Source organism: Lichenostomus cassidix, unplaced genomic scaffold (assembly GCF_008360975.1).
Source record: "Lichenostomus cassidix isolate B80296 unplaced genomic scaffold, HeHo_3.0 HiC_scaffold_33, whole genome shotgun sequence".
NCBI classification, from domain to species: domain Eukaryota; kingdom Metazoa; phylum Chordata; class Aves; order Passeriformes; family Meliphagidae; genus Lichenostomus; species Lichenostomus cassidix.
In genome coordinates this window covers 225,781-242,643 of record NW_028147632.1, presented here as the reverse complement: position 1 = coordinate 242,643, position 16,863 = coordinate 225,781, and the positions used below count along the sequence as shown (strand labels likewise).

The window sequence follows — 16,863 nt, the reverse complement described above, 5'->3', positions numbered from 1 at the left end:
TGACTAGAAGACTACAGGGTGAGGACCTTATGCCTACAAAAAGGGTCAACAGTTAGGAACTGGAACACTCAGGGAAACTTCAGCTTCTGTGGGAAAAAGTGGATGAGAACCCTATGGCTGAAAACGGGGCTTCACTAATGATGGGAAAGGGGGGGAGAAGGGGTAAAGATGGGAGTTTGGAACCCCTAAACTGGGCATGAGAGGGGGTGGGTCACCCCCAAAGCGAGCTGGGGGGAGATGGGATTTGGGGGGTTGAAGAGAAAGGGGAGGAAGAGGGGGATAAGGGGAGGGAGGACAACAAGAAAGGGGTATCCCATGGGTGTCCCATCCTCTCCCCATCACTTCACTCCTGGAGTGATTCCCTGTGGCCCTGGGGAGGGATAGATCTGCACTGGGGGGATCCCCAAAGCCCCTGTCCATCCCTGGACAGCTCATGGGGGGTTCCCCCCACCCAACAGCCAGTGCTGCAGGTACTGTGGGGCAGAGGGGGATAGGAAAGGGCAGTCCTGGATGGGCACGGAGGAAGAGAGCGAGGAATATGAAGCAGAGAGAGGGAAGAAGAGGAGAAGGAAGTGGAGGAGCAGGAAGAGGAGGAACAGGAGACACACGAGGTTTGCTGCCCACTCTATCCACTGTGGTCCCAGAAGCATTGCCCCCCAAGCATCCTGCAGGTGAACAGGCAGGGGGAGCTCATCTCAAATCTGTTTAGGGGGTCCCTGAGTGGCGTTTTTTTTAGGGGGGTGTTTGGAACTTGCAGATTCTGGAATCGAGGGCAAATCAGGCTCAGCCTAGAGGCACAAAGCGAATTTATTACCACTGAAGTCAGAGGAGGATGAGGAGAAGTAAAATAAGCCTTTAATAAACACCTTTTCTTTCCTCAACCCCTTCCTCCTTCCCACCTACAGTGCAGGGAACAGGGCATGTGGGTTTTGGTCAGTTCATCACCCAAGGTTTTCTTCCACTACTCAGGGAGAGGAATTGTTCCCCTGTGAGGCCTTGGGGTCCCTTCCCACGGGAGACAGTTCTTCACTAACTTCTCCAGCATGGCTCCAATGTCATGAGCAGCAGTCCTCCCAAAACTGCTGCAGCGTGGGTCACTCATCCATGGGGTGCAGTCTTCTAAGGACAGGCTGTTCCAGCCTGGAAGCAGGGCCGCCTCTCACCACCAGGTCTCCCAGTGGATCACAGCCTCCTCCAGGCATCCACCCATTCCGGCCTGGGCACCACCCCCATGAGCTTCGAGTGGATCTCTGCATCCCCTGTGGATCCCCATGGACTGCAGGGGGACAGCTGCCTCACCACAATCATCACCACAGGCTGCAGAGGAGTCTCGGCTCTGGTGCCTGGAACACCTCTTCCCCCGCTTCTCCAGCGCCCTTGGTGTCTCCACGTTGTTTCCCTCACATCTTCTCACCTCCCCCATCTTCTCTGTCTAGAAAAGACTGCATGCACCCTTTGTTTTGGTTGTCTTCTTAAATCTGTTATCATAGAGGCATTACCACTATCTCTAATTGGCCCAGGCTTAGCCAGCGGCATGTCCATCTTCAGAGTCATCAGGGATTGGCTCTGCTGGGCATGGTAGAAGCTTCCAAGCAGCTTTTCCAGAAGCCACCTCTGTGGCCCTGGCAGCTACCAAAAACCAGGCCATGCAAAACCAACACAGGAGTATTCTGCCAGTCATCTCTCCCCTCCTCCACTGAGACAGAAGGATTTGGAGCGACTTTCCCCTTTTTGGGAGAAATCAAAGTGATGCATTGATGCTCCAGGAGTTCCCTGCGAGCCGGAGGCACCTAACAGACAGGGCTGGGAAAGCCGGGCCGGGAGGTGCGGAGAACTTTGTCGCTATTTGCAGAGCAATGGCGCCTTGGGCCCGGGCCCGTTGCAGGGCTGTTCCTCATGTGAGGCTTTGGCCTCGGCCAGCCCGGGGGGCACTGAGAGCGCGGGGCTTGGGCTGTGCGCTGCGCAGAGCCCGCGCCTCGCTGCCCTTGGCTGGCTGTGCTGTCACTCGGGATTGTCCCAGCGCAATTGCTGCTTGGTGCCAGCGAGCGGGGACAAGGCCGGCGCCGGTGTCGCCCCCAGGCAGGCAGGCAGGCAGGCAGGGCTTTAGTGGGGCAGCAGCGGCGCCATGGTGGGAGCGTGAGTGCGGCCCGGGAGCGGCGGCAGCGGGTGGAGCCCGGGGAGGCGGCGGAGCTCGGAGAGGCTGTCCCAGCGCGGGTGGGAGCCGCGCTGGCTTGTGCCGGGGCTCAGGGCTCGCTGCGGGCGGAGGGGCTCTGGCGTGTTCGTTCTCCTGTGTCCCTCCCTCCCTGGCTGTGGCGCCGTGTTGCCGCTGGCCTGAGGCCGCTGAAGGAGCGGCTGCCCGCGGTCTCCTTGCCGCTGCTGCCTCGGCAGGAGGCGGTGCCGGAGCAGCGCTGGCTCGTCCCGCTTGCTGTGGGTAGGACAGAGGTGGCTGCGCTGTCGGCGGCAGTGTGCGGGAAAATTCGCGTGGCCAGAAGTTTCTGTCCCCATAGGAGACAGAGGAGTCGTGTATAAGTGACTTTACTGATGAACAAAAGGAGAGGCCATGGGGCATTTTCCCATGGGGTCTCTCCAGTTGTTGGAGGATACAGCCTCCTTTTTTTTCTGAATTTCCCGGCTGCATCTCCCTGTCCCTTTGCCCACTGGCTGAGGTACTTGGAAGGTACAGACTTCCCGATCCACCTACTGCCTGTCCCCCTAAATATGCGCCCCCTCTTTTGTATAACATAAGATATTCTTAGCTCTGTCAAGTGTTTGTTCTTCTTCTAGAAGTTCAGGAATTTAGCAGGACCTTGGCTGAGCAGCAGTCTGTGTCAATTAGTAACATTTTCTGAAACCGATGGTTTCTCCTATTATTTCTTTATCTGCAAGTCCCTGGCTGTATCTCCACGGAGATTCATACCATCTGTTTGTAAAGACACATTCATCGTATTTCTTTCAATCTCTCTTCTTTTTATTTTCTCAGTAATTGTCTTTACAAACTTGAATTAATTTACTCAGTCTCTTCTTCTTGGGTCTTCTTTGGTTTTGGAATTATTCTCAGTCCCCTCATTCTCTGTCCTTTTGTAGCCATTTCTGGATCAGCAGGCTTGGCTGCCACCTGCATCCCCTTGATCACCTGCTGAATGAGCTGCACTCAGCAAGGTGTGGTGCACGGTGAAAAGATGAGAGTTGCTTTAGCACATAAGGAGAGGAAGAGCATTTTTTAAACCTGTCTCTGCCAGGGAGCCACGAAAACATGTCCCATTCCCATCCTTTCCAAGTTTGATCCAGTACATGTGCTGTTTTCTTATTTGCTTTGTTATCTGTTTCACCAGTTTTCTGTTGTCATCTATCTGCAAACAGCAGCTTGAGTAATTTAATTCTCCACAAACTCCTCCTCCCTCTGCTGAACGATAATTTGATACCGGAGTGACCTTGAAATATGTTCCTTGTCTGAGTGTGTAGGTTGGCCAGAAGTTGAGGAGCTGGAGCTGTCTGGTTGGTTATTATTTTGAGGACAGCATGTAGTCTAATTATGCATTTCAAATGATGAATGATTTCTCTGGCACCTGATATGAATTCGTTCGGGTTCCAAGGGGCTAGTGCATGGTGTTGTAGGTTTTGTTCTGTTGGCCGTTCATCTTTTCACCATCTTAGGGGTGCTCTCTCCAGGCAGCAATTCATCAACTGCTTTTCTCTAATTAAATCATCATATTCTTGGATTCCTAACTGTTTTCCCTGAACTTTTGGTAGCAAAAAACCCCCAGTGGCCTAATATACCCTATAAAGCATCCACAATGCTAGCACATGTTGGAGTGGGGAGAGGGATGATCTCCCTCCATTTTTTTGTAGTGCACTTTTCAAAACATTCTCCCTTTGCTGTTGTCCTTTGCAACTTCACCAATTTCTGTTGCAGAGTCAGATCTCCTCAGTCTGGGCTCTGCCTTGAGCTGTGCAAATTCCATCTGTGCAAGCAGGCAGAGCTTGGGCTGAGGGACAGAGGGAATTGGACCAATTCCTCCCCAGGCCAGAAGGCCCTGGTCCATTGTCCAGCCTTTGCCCCAGCAGTGTTAATTTGCATTTCTAAAGCTCCTTCCTCTTGTGGCTGCCTGGAACCGAAAGCTTCTCCGCCAGGGCAGCTATCAGATGACGCACACGTAGCCCCACCACAAGCTGCCTTTTTTTTTTCCTTTTTCTTTTTTTAGACAATGTTCTATTACCTGTTTACAAGTTAAAAATCCCATCACTAACAGCTGTGCACATACGTACAAAAGTAAAATCCAAAGCAATAAAGATTTTTGCTATTTCTTCTCCTAGGACTAAAAATTGATTCTCACACCCTGGCCCAAAGCTAGGTGACAATAAAATAGTAGGATTATTAAGAAAAAACATTGTAATGGTGTAATCTGATCACAGCCAGCCCAGTGTAATTTAGACCTAGAGTCTAATTCTCACTTTGTCTTCCACACCACCATGGTGAGTGCAGGCACAGAAAGCACTGAATCTCAAGCAGTGCCAGCAAGGATTGGCCCCCAGTGCCTGGAGATGCCAAAGGAGGGTGTCCACACAGACTGTTTCAGCAGGGGATGTGTGGGCAGGCCCAGGGGCTTCCCCCGATGTGGAGCCCTGGCTGCTGCTCAGGCCCCTTGTGTGCAGGGTCAGTCGCAGCCTCCCATCCTCCTCCTGCGGCTGGGAATGAGAAAGGAGTAGTCAAATTGATAACCCAAGCTATTTGATAAGGCAGAATATGTAAATCCTAAAAACCCAGAAAAACAGGATTCCCTTATCAAGATAAGAGGGGCAAAAAGAATCCGATTGAAGCCAGCACAAGTAATCACTGATTCATCCCACGAAGGACTACGCATGCCCCAGAGAGAGAAGGTGAAAACTGAGGGGTTTTTGGGGGTCTTCCAAGACCACTGGGACATACAGAGCATGCATGATGCACATGCTACTAATATTAATGACTTCCGAGAAATCATTATAACCACTCCTATCCTGGGGAATGTGATGAATAATCATGAATTTTACCTATAAACACTGTGTCTTTGGAGGTACTGAGGTGCGTGTGTTTTGAGGAGTGAACTCTCCACACCCGCTGCACCAAATAAAAGCAAATACCCACTACGCTGACTTTGTCTCTGAAGTGTCTCCAGGCTCACTTGGAGCGAATCAGGCAGTGCAAATCTGTGAGGCTTCAGAGACCTTGAGCCTAGGGTGAGCGGTGCCCCCGTGTTGAGCTATACTGGCAGCTGTTTCTGTGCTCAGTGACACTTGGAATGGGCCATTGCACTTGGCCACCAGTGGTGCTTCTCTGCACTCCTTATCCAGGCCCCAATGTCCTGGTTGGGTGTTGTGAACAGCAAAGTGCAAAGGCAGGGTCAGTGCCAGCCAAGCTTCCTGTGGAAGAGATTTCACAAGAGACAGGATTCTGGCCACAGAGTGCTTTAAGTGTACATCTTATCTCCACCTCCCTCACTACGTCTAGATTTATCAGGGTAAGGAATTCCAAACATCAATTACGAGGGAGATGATTGAATATCTGCCCTGGATCTGTCTCCTATTTTTGCCAAAGCGAATGGCAAAATCCATACCCATGGCATCTTAGTTTCTATCACCAGCTTCGAAAGGTGTTTCTTTATTTCCCTATTCAGTCTTTCTACCCGACCTGAGCTCCGGGAGTGCCTGGGGGTTCGGAGGTCCCATTGCATTCCTAAAGCAGCCATAGCCCCCTGAAGGATCTTTCCTTTAAAATGAATTCCCCTATCTCAATCTGTTGCTTCCACAATCTCATATCTCAGAATTATTTCTTCCAAAATACCTTAATAACTGATCCAGAGGCTTATTCTGGCACTCCTCTGTTAGCTGACATGCTGTTATCAGAAGATATTTAAGCATTCCCATTCAGCGCATTTCAGTGAAATCCACCTGGCATGGTTGGAAAGAACATACAGCCCAAGGCCTCCTTCCCTGACAAATGTCTTTCCAACCTGGTTATTGTCTTTGGCACAAATCAAACAATCTTCAACAGCTCATTTTGGCAGAACAGAAAGACCCAAGGCATGACATCTTGAGGAAGGCTTCTTCCAGTCCACGAGAGCCCCAATGACTCCCTTCATGGAGTAATTTTAATATTTTTAGGGCCAAAGCTTTTGGGATCTATTGTTTGCCATCCTTTGTAAACCAATTATTGCCTTTTTTCTCTGTCCCGCTCTTTTTATTTATCTCCAGCTCCTCTGGTGGTAAAGACAGTTTCCCTGGCAGCAGTTGAGCCACAGGGAGCAAGGGGAGGATATTGGAGACCTCTGGCAAAAGTGCTGCTTTCCAAGCCTCTTCCTCCAGCAGTCCATGAGCTATTGCCTCCCCTGAGCACCCTGCCTGGTGTCCCCTAGAGTGGATTATTGCCACCCCTGTTGGTAAATTCACCACCTCCAACAAGTGAGTAATTCAGGTCTCAGGAGCAAATGTTTTTCCCCTGCGAGTTAACAAAGCTCTTCCCTCCCACAGTTTTCCAAACCCATGGACCACCCCATGTGTGTATTTAGAATCAGTACAAATGTTCAATATTTTCCCAATATAATTCCCAGGATTTCAGGAGCACACACAGCTCTGCTGTCTGAGCTGAGCCTGGAACCTCCTCCCTTCCTCTAACTCCCTTCCCTTAACAGCAGCATATCCTGTGACCCATTTCCCTTCTACAGCCCTTGAAGACCCATCAATAATCACATTTTCTCCCTGGGACCAGGGGGTGTCTCATAAATCTCTCCTATCGCAAGTCTGGAGCTCTGTCCGTTGAATGCAGTCATGTGTTTCTTGCCAGCCCCCTGCCCAGGGCTATTCGAACAGGAGGTTGGGTTAAACCTTTCCCCTGTCTTCAATTCTAAATTCTTCTGTTCCATTAGACAAGTTTCCTATTGTAATAACTGAGCCCTGCTCATCCATTTAGAGGCTCTTTTGGTTACTAAAGCTTTACCTTGATGCTTAGACTTGAATAATAAGAGAAGCTCCTGCCATCAGTCTTTGGGCCTCAGTTCCCATTAAAGCCGTGGCTGCACAATTCTGCAGACAATGAGGCCAACTCTCTGGCCACTCGGTTCAGCATTTTAGCATGAGAATTCCTTTGGTATGGCCCTGTTTAAGGTCGACATACAATTCAAATTCTTTTTCTGTCTCTGGGAGGGCCAGGGCTGGTGCCTCTGTTAATCTGCTTTTTAAAAGTTGAAATGTTTGCTTTCCTTCTGGTGTCTATCCATCCAGTTTCTTGTCTGGCAGGATAGGAGTGTTATAAGGAGAGATCCCTGGCTCCAAAAGCCCTGCCTTTAGGAGGGACTCAATAACAGCCTGCAAACCCTTCCTTGCCTCCCTTGGAATAGGGTGCGGTTTTAGACACCACTTGTCCTGGTTGCTTCAAAGTAATTAGGAGAGGTTCCTCATCTAATTTTCCCTATTTCCTGGTGCTGCCCACACTTCTGTGTTCACTTCAGCATAGGCCTTCTCAGACACTTGACACAAAGGTACAACAGCATTAGTCTCTGTATCTCTACAATATTAATTTGCATTCTCAATTTAGCCATCAAATTCCTTTCCAGTAAATTCTAATCACAATAAAGAGCAAACAGAAATGCCTGCATTTCAGACCCATCCCCCACATCTACTAACAGTGGTTGAATAAAACACAGCCACTCATTTTTCCCACTTTTCCCCCTGGATAATCCAAGAACTTCTTGACAATTTTCCCGCCTTAGGTCTAAAATTCAAAGTGGATCGAGAGGCCCCTGTGTCTATCAAAAATCACCTTCTCTCATTCCAGGCCCACTCTGAATGTTATCAAGGGCTCCAGTGTGATGGATCCCTGGTCTAATGGGAGCTCTGACACCCCTACCAGTCCACCTCCATCAAGGGCTGGACTTCTTCCTCCTGCTGAGAGTCCTCCTGCCTCTGCTTCCAGTGTCCTTGTGCCCTGCAGATGGAGCCCTGCTTCCTTCCCAGGGGCTGTTTGGGTCAGCTCTCTCCTGCTGAGGAGGGCAATGCCTGTGCCACATCCCTGTGGCTGACCCTGTCCCCTCGGTCCTGGGGCCCCCTTGGGCCCTGCAGTTCATCCCTCAGGGGCTGCAGAAACTCTGCCATGGCCTTTGCCTTCACCTTGGCCTTTTCCTCATCCCTTCTTCCATTCCCCTGCTGTGCCTTTGTGACCAACTCCTCCAGGGGCTTTTTCTGCCGCTCCTCCAGCACTGCTCACTGCCTGTAGGTGCTGATGAGTGTTCTCCAAAATCATGTGGTTTTTTAGTGACCCAAAAAGGATTCTTAAAAGAAAAGGAACCCAGTCCTTCCATATATAATCCACATTTCCCTGGTATTCCTTCCTCTTTCTCCTTGTGCTCACCCTCCCCTCCGTACCCCATATCCTAGAGCCACTCCCTGTCCTGCTGCAGTGTCCAAACATGGCTCGCCTCCCCCCCTCCTTCCCCCAGTGGGCAGGGCTGGCAGCTCCCTGGGGCCTGGCAGGTGGCCGGGGCATCCCACAGCCTCATGGGGGCCTGGGGCCACTGCCAGCCCTGCCCGGGGGTTAGTCGGGTCAGGCATTGCCCAGCGCTGAGCCCCGGGTGCCCCACAGCCCCGGCCAGCCCTGCACCTCCCCACAGGCCTCCAGCCTGTGCTCCTGGTCCTGCACCTCTGTGCTCTTTCCTGCCACTCCCCACCACAGAGAAACCCCCTGAAATCCTGACCTTGTTTTCCCTGTCATAGAAACCAGGCGGGGATACAAAGGACCTGCAGCTGGCAATATTTGAGGATAAGACCAGTGAAGGTGCTGAAAAGCATCCCAACCCTCCCTATGTTTCTCCTCCTCTTCTTTTCTATCTTCCTTTTTCTTACCACAAAAATTTCCCCTGCTGCTACTTGCCTTAACCATATTTCTGCACACTCCCCTTCAACCAATCCTTTCCCAGCACACCAACAGCATCCATCCCCTGTTTTTGAGACTCCTTTTCAACTTTGCCTTATGCCCTCCCCTTGGGTTGTCCATGTTCCTAATTACCTCTGGGAGAATGTGCAAACTACCTCAACATTCTCTCAAGGGATCCCTGAGAGATATTTTGGGGCCAACATCCCTTTTGCCTGAATGCCTCCCTGGCTTTTTCTGTTGTACCGTTCATGTGTGCCCTGCCATGTTTACTCCTGGAATATGCCACTGTACTCACCAGTGACATTTTTAGTGCTCCTTCCCTGTGGACTCTTCATGGACGCCCCCTGGTGTGTCATTCATCTGTCTACTGGACATTCTCAGGTACTCAATCAGTTGCCCAATGCCAGCTGCCAGGAAAGGTAGCTGATCACCCAAACTGGGTGAGGTGCCTTCAGTTCTGCTTGCCACCTACAAGCCCCAGACAGTGGAAGGAATTCTGGATGAGACCCCAAAGTTATGCAGAAAATTCACATTGCCAGAGGTTTCTGTCCCCAAAGGAGACAGAGAAGTCCTGTAGAAGTAACTTCTTTCAAGAAGATGGAGAGGCCATGGGGAATCTTCCCATGGGGTCTCTCCGACTGTTGGAGGATGTAGCCTCCTTTTTATCCTGAATTTCCTGGCCACAGCTCTCTCTCCCTTTGACCCCTGGCTGAGGTACTTGGAAACTACAGACTTCCTGATCTACCTACTGCATGACCTCCTAAATATGCACTTCCCCTTTTGTATAATTGTCGTGGTTTAACCCTGGCCAAATGCCAGACACCTACAACATCTGCTCTCTCTGCTCTCCCCTGTCACAGCTTGGCAGAGGAGAGGAAGAAAGTTAAAACACAAAGGGCTCATGAGTTGAGATAAGGAACTGGAACAAGACCCACTGAGGGCAAAACAGGTTGAAACTTAAAGTTGCAAAGTGATTTATTGTTAACAGAGTCAGAGAAGGGTAAATGAGAAGTAAAATAAAGCCTTCAAAGACACCATTTCTCTACTGACCCCCACTCCCTCCTCTCCACCGGCAGCACAGGAGGACAGGGTATGGGGGTTTGGTCAGTCCATCACCGAGATCTTCTGCTGCTCAGGGAGAGGAGTCATCCTCTGCGTTGCCATGGGGGTCCCTCCCACGGGAGACAGTTCTCTTTGAACTTCTTCGGCATGGGTCCAAATCTCAGGAGCAGTAGCCTGCCAAAACCTGCCACAATGTAAGCACCACCCCCCCTGCCACAGGCAGACAGTCCCCCCAAAACTGCTGCAACGGGGACCCCTTGTCCACAGGGTGCAGCCCTCTGAGGCCAGGCTGTTCCATCTCAGGAGCAAGGCCTCTCTCTCCATGGGGTCTCCCACTGGATCACAGCCTCCTCCAGGCATCCACCCACTCTGCTGTGGGCACCTCCCTATGGGCTGTGGGTGGATCTCTGCACCCCCCATGGACTCCGTGGGCTACAGAGGGACAACCTGCTTCCCCATGATCCTCACCATGGCTGGCAGAGGATTTCCACTCTGGCACCGGGAGCACCTCCTCCCTGCCCTTCTCCACTGACCTTGGTGTCTCCATGTTGTTTTCCCTCACGTATTCTCTCCTCCTTCTCTAGCTAAAAAGAAGTGTGTGCTCACATTGTTTTGATTTCTTCTTATATATGTTATCACAGAGGCGTAACCAACATCTCTAATAGGCCCAGGCTTAGCCAGCGGCATGTCCATCATCTTCAGAGCCATCAGAGATTGGCTCTGCTGGACATGGTGAAAGCTTCCAGAACATTCACACAGAACACACAGGAGCCATCTTTGTGGCCCCCCACTACTAAAAATTGGACCAAACAAAACCAACACAATAACATACGATATTCATAGCTCTGTTAATTCTGTTCTTCTGGAAGTTCAGGAATTTAGCAGGACATTTGCTGAGCAGCAGTCAGTGTCAATTAGTAACATTTTCTGAAACCGATGGTTTCTCCTTTCACTTCCTTATCTACAAGTCATGGGCCCTATTTCCAAGCAGATTCACCCCATCTGTTTGTAAAGACACATTTCTCTTCCTTTCATGGGAGTCCTCCATTTACAGCACATCCCCGCTGGAGCAGGGTGTCTCCTTCCTGCCACCCCAGCCCTCAGGCAGCGCTCAGCCAATGAGAGCACATGGTGCTGATGACTCACCAGTTGCCAGGCAGACCCACAGTGCCCAGCGCTCCCAACCTGGGCCACCTGCGACACATCCTGCACCCCCCCCGCGAGGGGTATTTGCAGAGGGCGGAGGTGGGGGCCACCCCAGGCCAGGCTCTCCCAGCACTGTCCCTGGCTGCGGTGGAGGCTGAGTGCAGTCAGGAGCGGCCAAGAGCCCAGCAAAGCCCCAGCCCGACTTGCCCCAGCCTGACTTGCCCCAGCTCCATATCTGCTCCTCCTGTTGAATGCAATGGATTAGGGGGGGAAGAGGAAGCCAAGTGTGGGTGCTGTGCATAGGGGCAGGAGGAGAAGGGATGGAGGTGTAGGGTTGAACAAAATGGAAGAGGAATGGACATAGGAGCAGAAGGTGGGATTATGCAGGAGAAGTAAGAGTAGTGGGAGGAGTAGTGGGAGGAAGAGGAGTGTGAGGAAGAGTGTTGCAGTGTGCTAGCAGGATTTAGGGTATGCATATCATTGGTCCTGCACTCTCCCCCGCCCCCATTTTGTATATGGTTTATGTCCTAGAATTCTCTCCCTAGCTCTATGTATTACTGGTTTCTTGAGTTTGTACCCTCCTCTCCTGTAAACCTATTGGTTGTAACCCCTTTTCCCCTCCTTATCTCCTCCCCTCTGGCTTTCCCTGGTTGGCTCTTCAGAGCTAACCACTCCCCTCTTCCCTCTCCTTTTAACCCTCTGCATCCCTTTGTTCTGGGTTCACAGTCTCTGGGTTCCTTGCACCTTACCCACCCCTCACTTTCCGTCTCCCTTCGCCTTCCCTTGCCCTGTGCCAGTGGATCCTAATAAACTCCCTTGGAACCCCAGACTGCGATCCTGCACTTCTTTGTTCGCTGCATCTCCACGACAACTCGTGTCCCCTGAGCGCCACTGCCTGCCACAGCGCCCTGCCACTGCCACTTGTGCCCCAGCGTGTCTTGGCCCCAGATGGCCCCCCCTCTGTGTGGTGTGGGGTGGCCGTCCGTGAAACACAAGGCTGTGACGCTGCAGAAGAGTAGGGATATAGGAGGAGGAGGAGCAGGAAGAGGAGGCACCACAAGGTTCCATTGCTCCTTCTATCTGCAGCCCCCCAGCCCCAGGAGCATGGACCCCCTACATTCAGCAGGTGACCGTGGAGGGGGAGCCATGATTTTCACAGGGCTGGACCTTGGTGTTTCTGAGGTGAATTAGGCTAAATGTTGGTGCTTCAGGGTTTTTTGAGGGGTTGAGTATATTTTGGAGGGAGTTTTGGCTGAATCTTGATGTTTTGGGAGTTTTGGAACTGTGACTGGATGTTGGGGGGATTTTTGGGCTGAGTCTTGGTGTTTTGGAGGTTTTTATGGACACAAAACAACTGGTGACTTCCTGAGATGGCCTTATTCAGGAGGAAACCTGCCAACCCAAGTCTCTCACCCCTTGTTTTTTCCCTCCCAAAGCAGGATTCGTCATTCCCAAGGTGTGGCTAGAAGGAGGAGGAGGAAAAGTCCCAGAGACCCCCTGCAAGGCAGGGCTGCAAGCAGAGACCAGGAAGCTGTGAGGAGGAAAGACCTTCCCTGTGCCAGGAAGGCAGCCAGAGATCCATCAAGAGTTTGAAGCAGGTGGAGAAGCCTCATGATGGGGAGAAGTCCCACAGGTGCTTGGAATGTGGGAAGAGCTTCAGCCAGAGCTCCCATCTGAGGGAACACCACAAGATCCACACTGGGAAACGGCCCTACAAGTGTGGGGAATGTGGGAAGAGCTTCCGCCAGAATGCTCACCTGAGGGAACATCAAAAGATTCACACTGCGGCACAGCCCTACAAGTGCCTGGAATGTGGGAAGAGCTTCAGCCAGAGCTTCAACCTGATAGAACACCAGAACATGCACACTGGGGAATGGCCCTATGAGTGTGGGGAATGTGGGAAGAGCTTCAGCAAGAGCTCCAACCTCCTCAGTCATTGCAAGATCCACACTGGGGAAAAGCCCTATGAGTGTGGGCAATGTGGGAAGAGCTTCAGAAACAGCTCTGAGCTAATGCAGCACCAGGTGATCCACACTGGGGAACGGCCCTACACCTGCTTGGAATGTGGGAAGAGCTTCAGGTGGAACTCCAGCCGGAGGAAACACTGCAAGATCAACACAGGAAAGAGGCCCTATGAGTGTCCCGAGTGTGAGAAGAGGTTTCTGAGGAGATCAGATCTCATCAAGCATTAGCACACACACGTGAAGGAGAGGACCTTCTGCTGCCCCGACTGCGGGAAGGACTTGAAACAAAACTCCAACTTTGTCAGGCACCACCGCATCCACACCAGGAGATGTGCTACGAGTGTCCTGAGTGTGGGAAGAGTTTCTCACAGAGCTCAACCTTGACCCAATACCAACACAGCCACCAGTAAAGGAAGCCCTGTGAGTGCCCTGAGTGCGGGAAGAACTTTGTGCACTGCTCCAACTCCATCCCCCATGGGACGATCCACAGTGGATGATCCCCAGTGACCCCCATTGGGCAGAAACCCTGTGACCCCTGTTCTGGATGATCCGTGTGGGGAAGACAGCTGGCTAGTGGTCTCCACATCCTCCTGGTTTTCTGTAGGCACCTGGATGAAGACAGGGGTAGGAGCCTCCACTGGGACTCAGACTGATACCAGAAATTCATTGGGAATCATGGATATATTGACTTTAGATCCCCAAAAGTCTCAGCTGTTCCATCCAATCATTTCTTCCTGTGGCATCGAGCATCACTGGATGGTTTTGGAGGTCTTTTCCAACCTAAATGATTCCATGATTCTGATTCTTTATGGCCCATGGGTTTCTACCACAGTGAAATGGTAGTGGACTGGGGCAAAGACCAAGATACTGGAGACAATGGGGTTGAAACTCCTCCAACAAAGACTCTTCCACGCACCGAGCCCAACCCCATGGATGCTGTTACGATGCTGACAAGTAACTCCTTTAATTTTGATCTTATTTGATCCACTTTCATCCCTTACAAACATCTGAAATTGTGATAAAAATAAAAAAAATTAACAAAGACCTCTAAACCCAACAATTTTAGTGTCATTTGGGGGAAAATTTAGGGCTTAGGAAGATTAGGGCATGTTTGTAGGAATTTGAAGGGAATTTCCCCCAAAACTGGGGCCACACAGGTCAGGATCACAGAATTAACCAGGTTGAAAAGACCTTTGAGATCATCAAGTCCAGCCTGTGCTCCAATGCCACCCTGTCATCCTGACCATGGCACTGAGTGCCACGTCCAATCTTTTCTTAAACACCTATGAGAATGGTGACTCCACCATGTCCCTGGACAGCCCATTCCAATTCACAATCACTCTTTCTGTGAAGTACTTCCTAATGTCCAGCCTAAATCTTTCCTGGTGCAACTGAAGGCAGTGTCCTCTTGTCATTTTGCTGTTCCCTGGGAGCAGAGCCCAACCCCACCTGGCTGCAGCCTCCTGTCAGGGAGTTGTAGAGAGTGATAAGGTCTCCCCTGAGCCTCGACCATGATAAACAAGCCCAGCTACCTCAGCCTCTCCTCACAGGAGTTATGTTCCAGACCCTTCACCAGCTTTTCTGCCCTTCTCTGGACGTGTTCAAGCATCTCAAGATTTTTCCAAAACTGGGGGTCCAGAACTGGACACAGCAGTGAAGGTGCAGCCTCACCAGTGCCAAGTACAGGGGAAGAATCACTGCCCTGGTCCTGCTGGCCGTACTGTTCCTGATCCAGGCCAGGTGCCATTGGCCTGCTTGGGCACATGGGCACACTGCTGGCTCATCACCAGCCGGCCGTCCATCTGCCTTTCTGCCTGAACACTGTCCAGCCACTCTGTCCCCACCCTGTAGTGCCATAGGGGTTGTTGTGGCCAAAGTGCAGGACCTGGCACTTGGTCTTGTTAAGCCTTACATCATTGGATATGGCCCTTGGATCCAGCCTGTCCAAGTCCCTCTGCAGAGCCCTCCTACCCTCCAGCAGATCCACACTTGCACCCAGCTTGGTGTCATCTCCATTTTCTGCTGGTCCGAAGAAGCAATGAAACTGGTCAAGAAGTTCTGTTTTTCCTTTCTCCTGGTAGATTTTTTAGGTTTATTTGACATTCCACAGGCAATTTCTGTGATAGCCTCTGTAAATTGATTCTATTTCAACAGCACCAGCAACAGGGCTGTGTTTGAGCACTGTGAGTGTGGCCTGTGTGGCTTTAATTGCCCTCAACTTAGTGCTCAGGGACTTGTGAGCATTTCAAGATCTGCTAATCATGATGTCTGTGACAATTCCTCTTCTTCCTTTCATGGGAGTCCCCCGTTAGGGTTAGGATTATAGCTAATCCTAGTCCTAAAACTGAGTTCCTGTGGGATACTAATCCTGTCACAAAAGCACTGTGGGGAGCACTGATTGAAAGAGAAAAAATACAGGTGGCAACCAGAAGAGGGGCAACAAGAAGCCATGATCTCCAATTCACAAGACAAAGGCAACAACAGCCTTCTGGTGTCACCTCAGGATAAGTAAAATAGTGGTGAAAACAATGCTGGAACCTGATCTGTTCTTTTTCTGAAGGTTGGTGTCAGAGTTTGACTAAACGCTAGGCACTTTGATTCTTTCTTGCTACAGAAAAACCTGTAAAAATACACACTAATCTCGTGAGTTAAATGAGATAGAACACTGGTAGGAGGACGCATAGAAGAAAAAAAGAGGGTAAACAGGATCTAACTTAAAGTTGCAAAAAATGATTTAATTACTTAACAGAGTTGGAGGATAAAATGCAAGGCAAAAAGAAACTTTTTATACATTATTTTGTTCGCTTTTTTTTTCTTATGAACTTATAATATTTACTCTCTTTTTTTTTTATAACTAACAAGCCTGGGTAGGGAGGCAGGGTGTGAGGTATTTTCTCAGTTCACAGAGCAGATCTATAAATCTATTCATCACTACAATTTTTCTACTACAAATACTCTTAATCTCTACTTATTTCTCTCTCTTTCTCTTTTTAGACAGTTTTTTTTGCTCTCACTCTAACTCTCTTAGGAAGCAATTTCTCTGCTCATTTCCCTTCTCTCTTTTTAAACTAGCAACACAGACAGGGGACAGGGTAGGGGTTTTCTGGTCAGTCCAATCAGGGAGAGGGGTTCTCTACTTAGCTATGGAGTCCCTCCCACGAGAGACAGTCTTCTGGGAACTTCTTTGGTGTGGGTCTAATCTCATGAGCAACATCCCGCCTGAATTCTGCTGCAAGATGAGTTTTCTTGTCTGTAAGGTGCAGACTCTCTCAAGCTGAGGCCACGCTGCTTTTATCTCAGGAGCAAGGCTTTTCTTTCTTTTGCAAGGCCTCTGTAGCTGTAACTCTTTTGATGAGACTCCAAACTGGATCACAGCTCTCTCCAGGCATTCACTTGCTCCTCTGGCATGGGCGGTGGGTGGATTTCTGCATTCTTGTGGACTCCATGGGCTGCAGGGGGAACCTCCTGCTCTCTTCATGGTCTTTACTATGGCTAGCAGAGAGTTTTCAGCTCCGGCGCCTGAAGCACTAGAGCACTTCTTCTCTCACCTTCTTCACTGACTTTGGCGTCTCTATGCTGTTCTCTCTCTACATATTTTTACTTTTACCTCCTCTTCCTCTAACTACAAAGAAGTGCGTGCTTGCTTTGTTTTGATTTCTTCTTAAATGTGTTTTCACAGAGGCGTAACTAGCACTTCTAATTGGCCCAAACTTGGCTAGCAGCATGTCTATCACCTTCAGAGCCATCAGAGATTGGCTGTGCTGGACTTGATGTAAAAACTTCCAGAAC

At 50.3% G+C, this 16,863-nt stretch overlaps 2 protein-coding genes across 2 annotated transcripts in view; both read left to right on the top strand.

Annotated features, from left to right (window-relative positions):
- LOC146421279 (uncharacterized) overlaps nt 1–12,524 on the top strand; it is a 47,269-nt gene extending 34,745 nt beyond the window's left edge. The window contains exon 3 of the mRNA XM_085047462.1: nt 11,908–12,524. Coding sequence (XP_084903588.1) covers nt 11,908–11,917 — 10 coding nt within the window. The 3' untranslated portion in view covers nt 11,918–12,524. The remainder of the gene's footprint in view (nt 1–11,907) is intronic.
- On the top strand, nt 11,093–15,648 carry LOC146421278 (uncharacterized). The gene is made up of 2 exons (XM_085047107.1): nt 11,093–11,209; nt 12,577–15,648. Exons 1-2 carry the CDS (start codon nt 11,093–11,095, stop codon nt 13,300–13,302), a joined length of 843 nt encoding a protein of 280 aa, XP_084903233.1. The 3' UTR covers nt 13,303–15,648.
- Nucleotides 15,649–16,863: the final 1,215 nt, after the last annotated feature.

Excerpts from the sequence above, each read along its gene's own strand:
- LOC146421278 (XM_085047107.1), top strand. The coding sequence starts at position 11,093 with ATGGTGCTGATGACTCACCAGTTGCCAGGCAGACCCACAGTGCCCAGC. Across the intron at positions 11,210-12,576 it reads GGTATTTGCAGAGGGCGGAG|AAGGAGGAGGAGGAAAAGTC; the intron begins GTGGGGGCCACC and ends AGGTGTGGCTAG.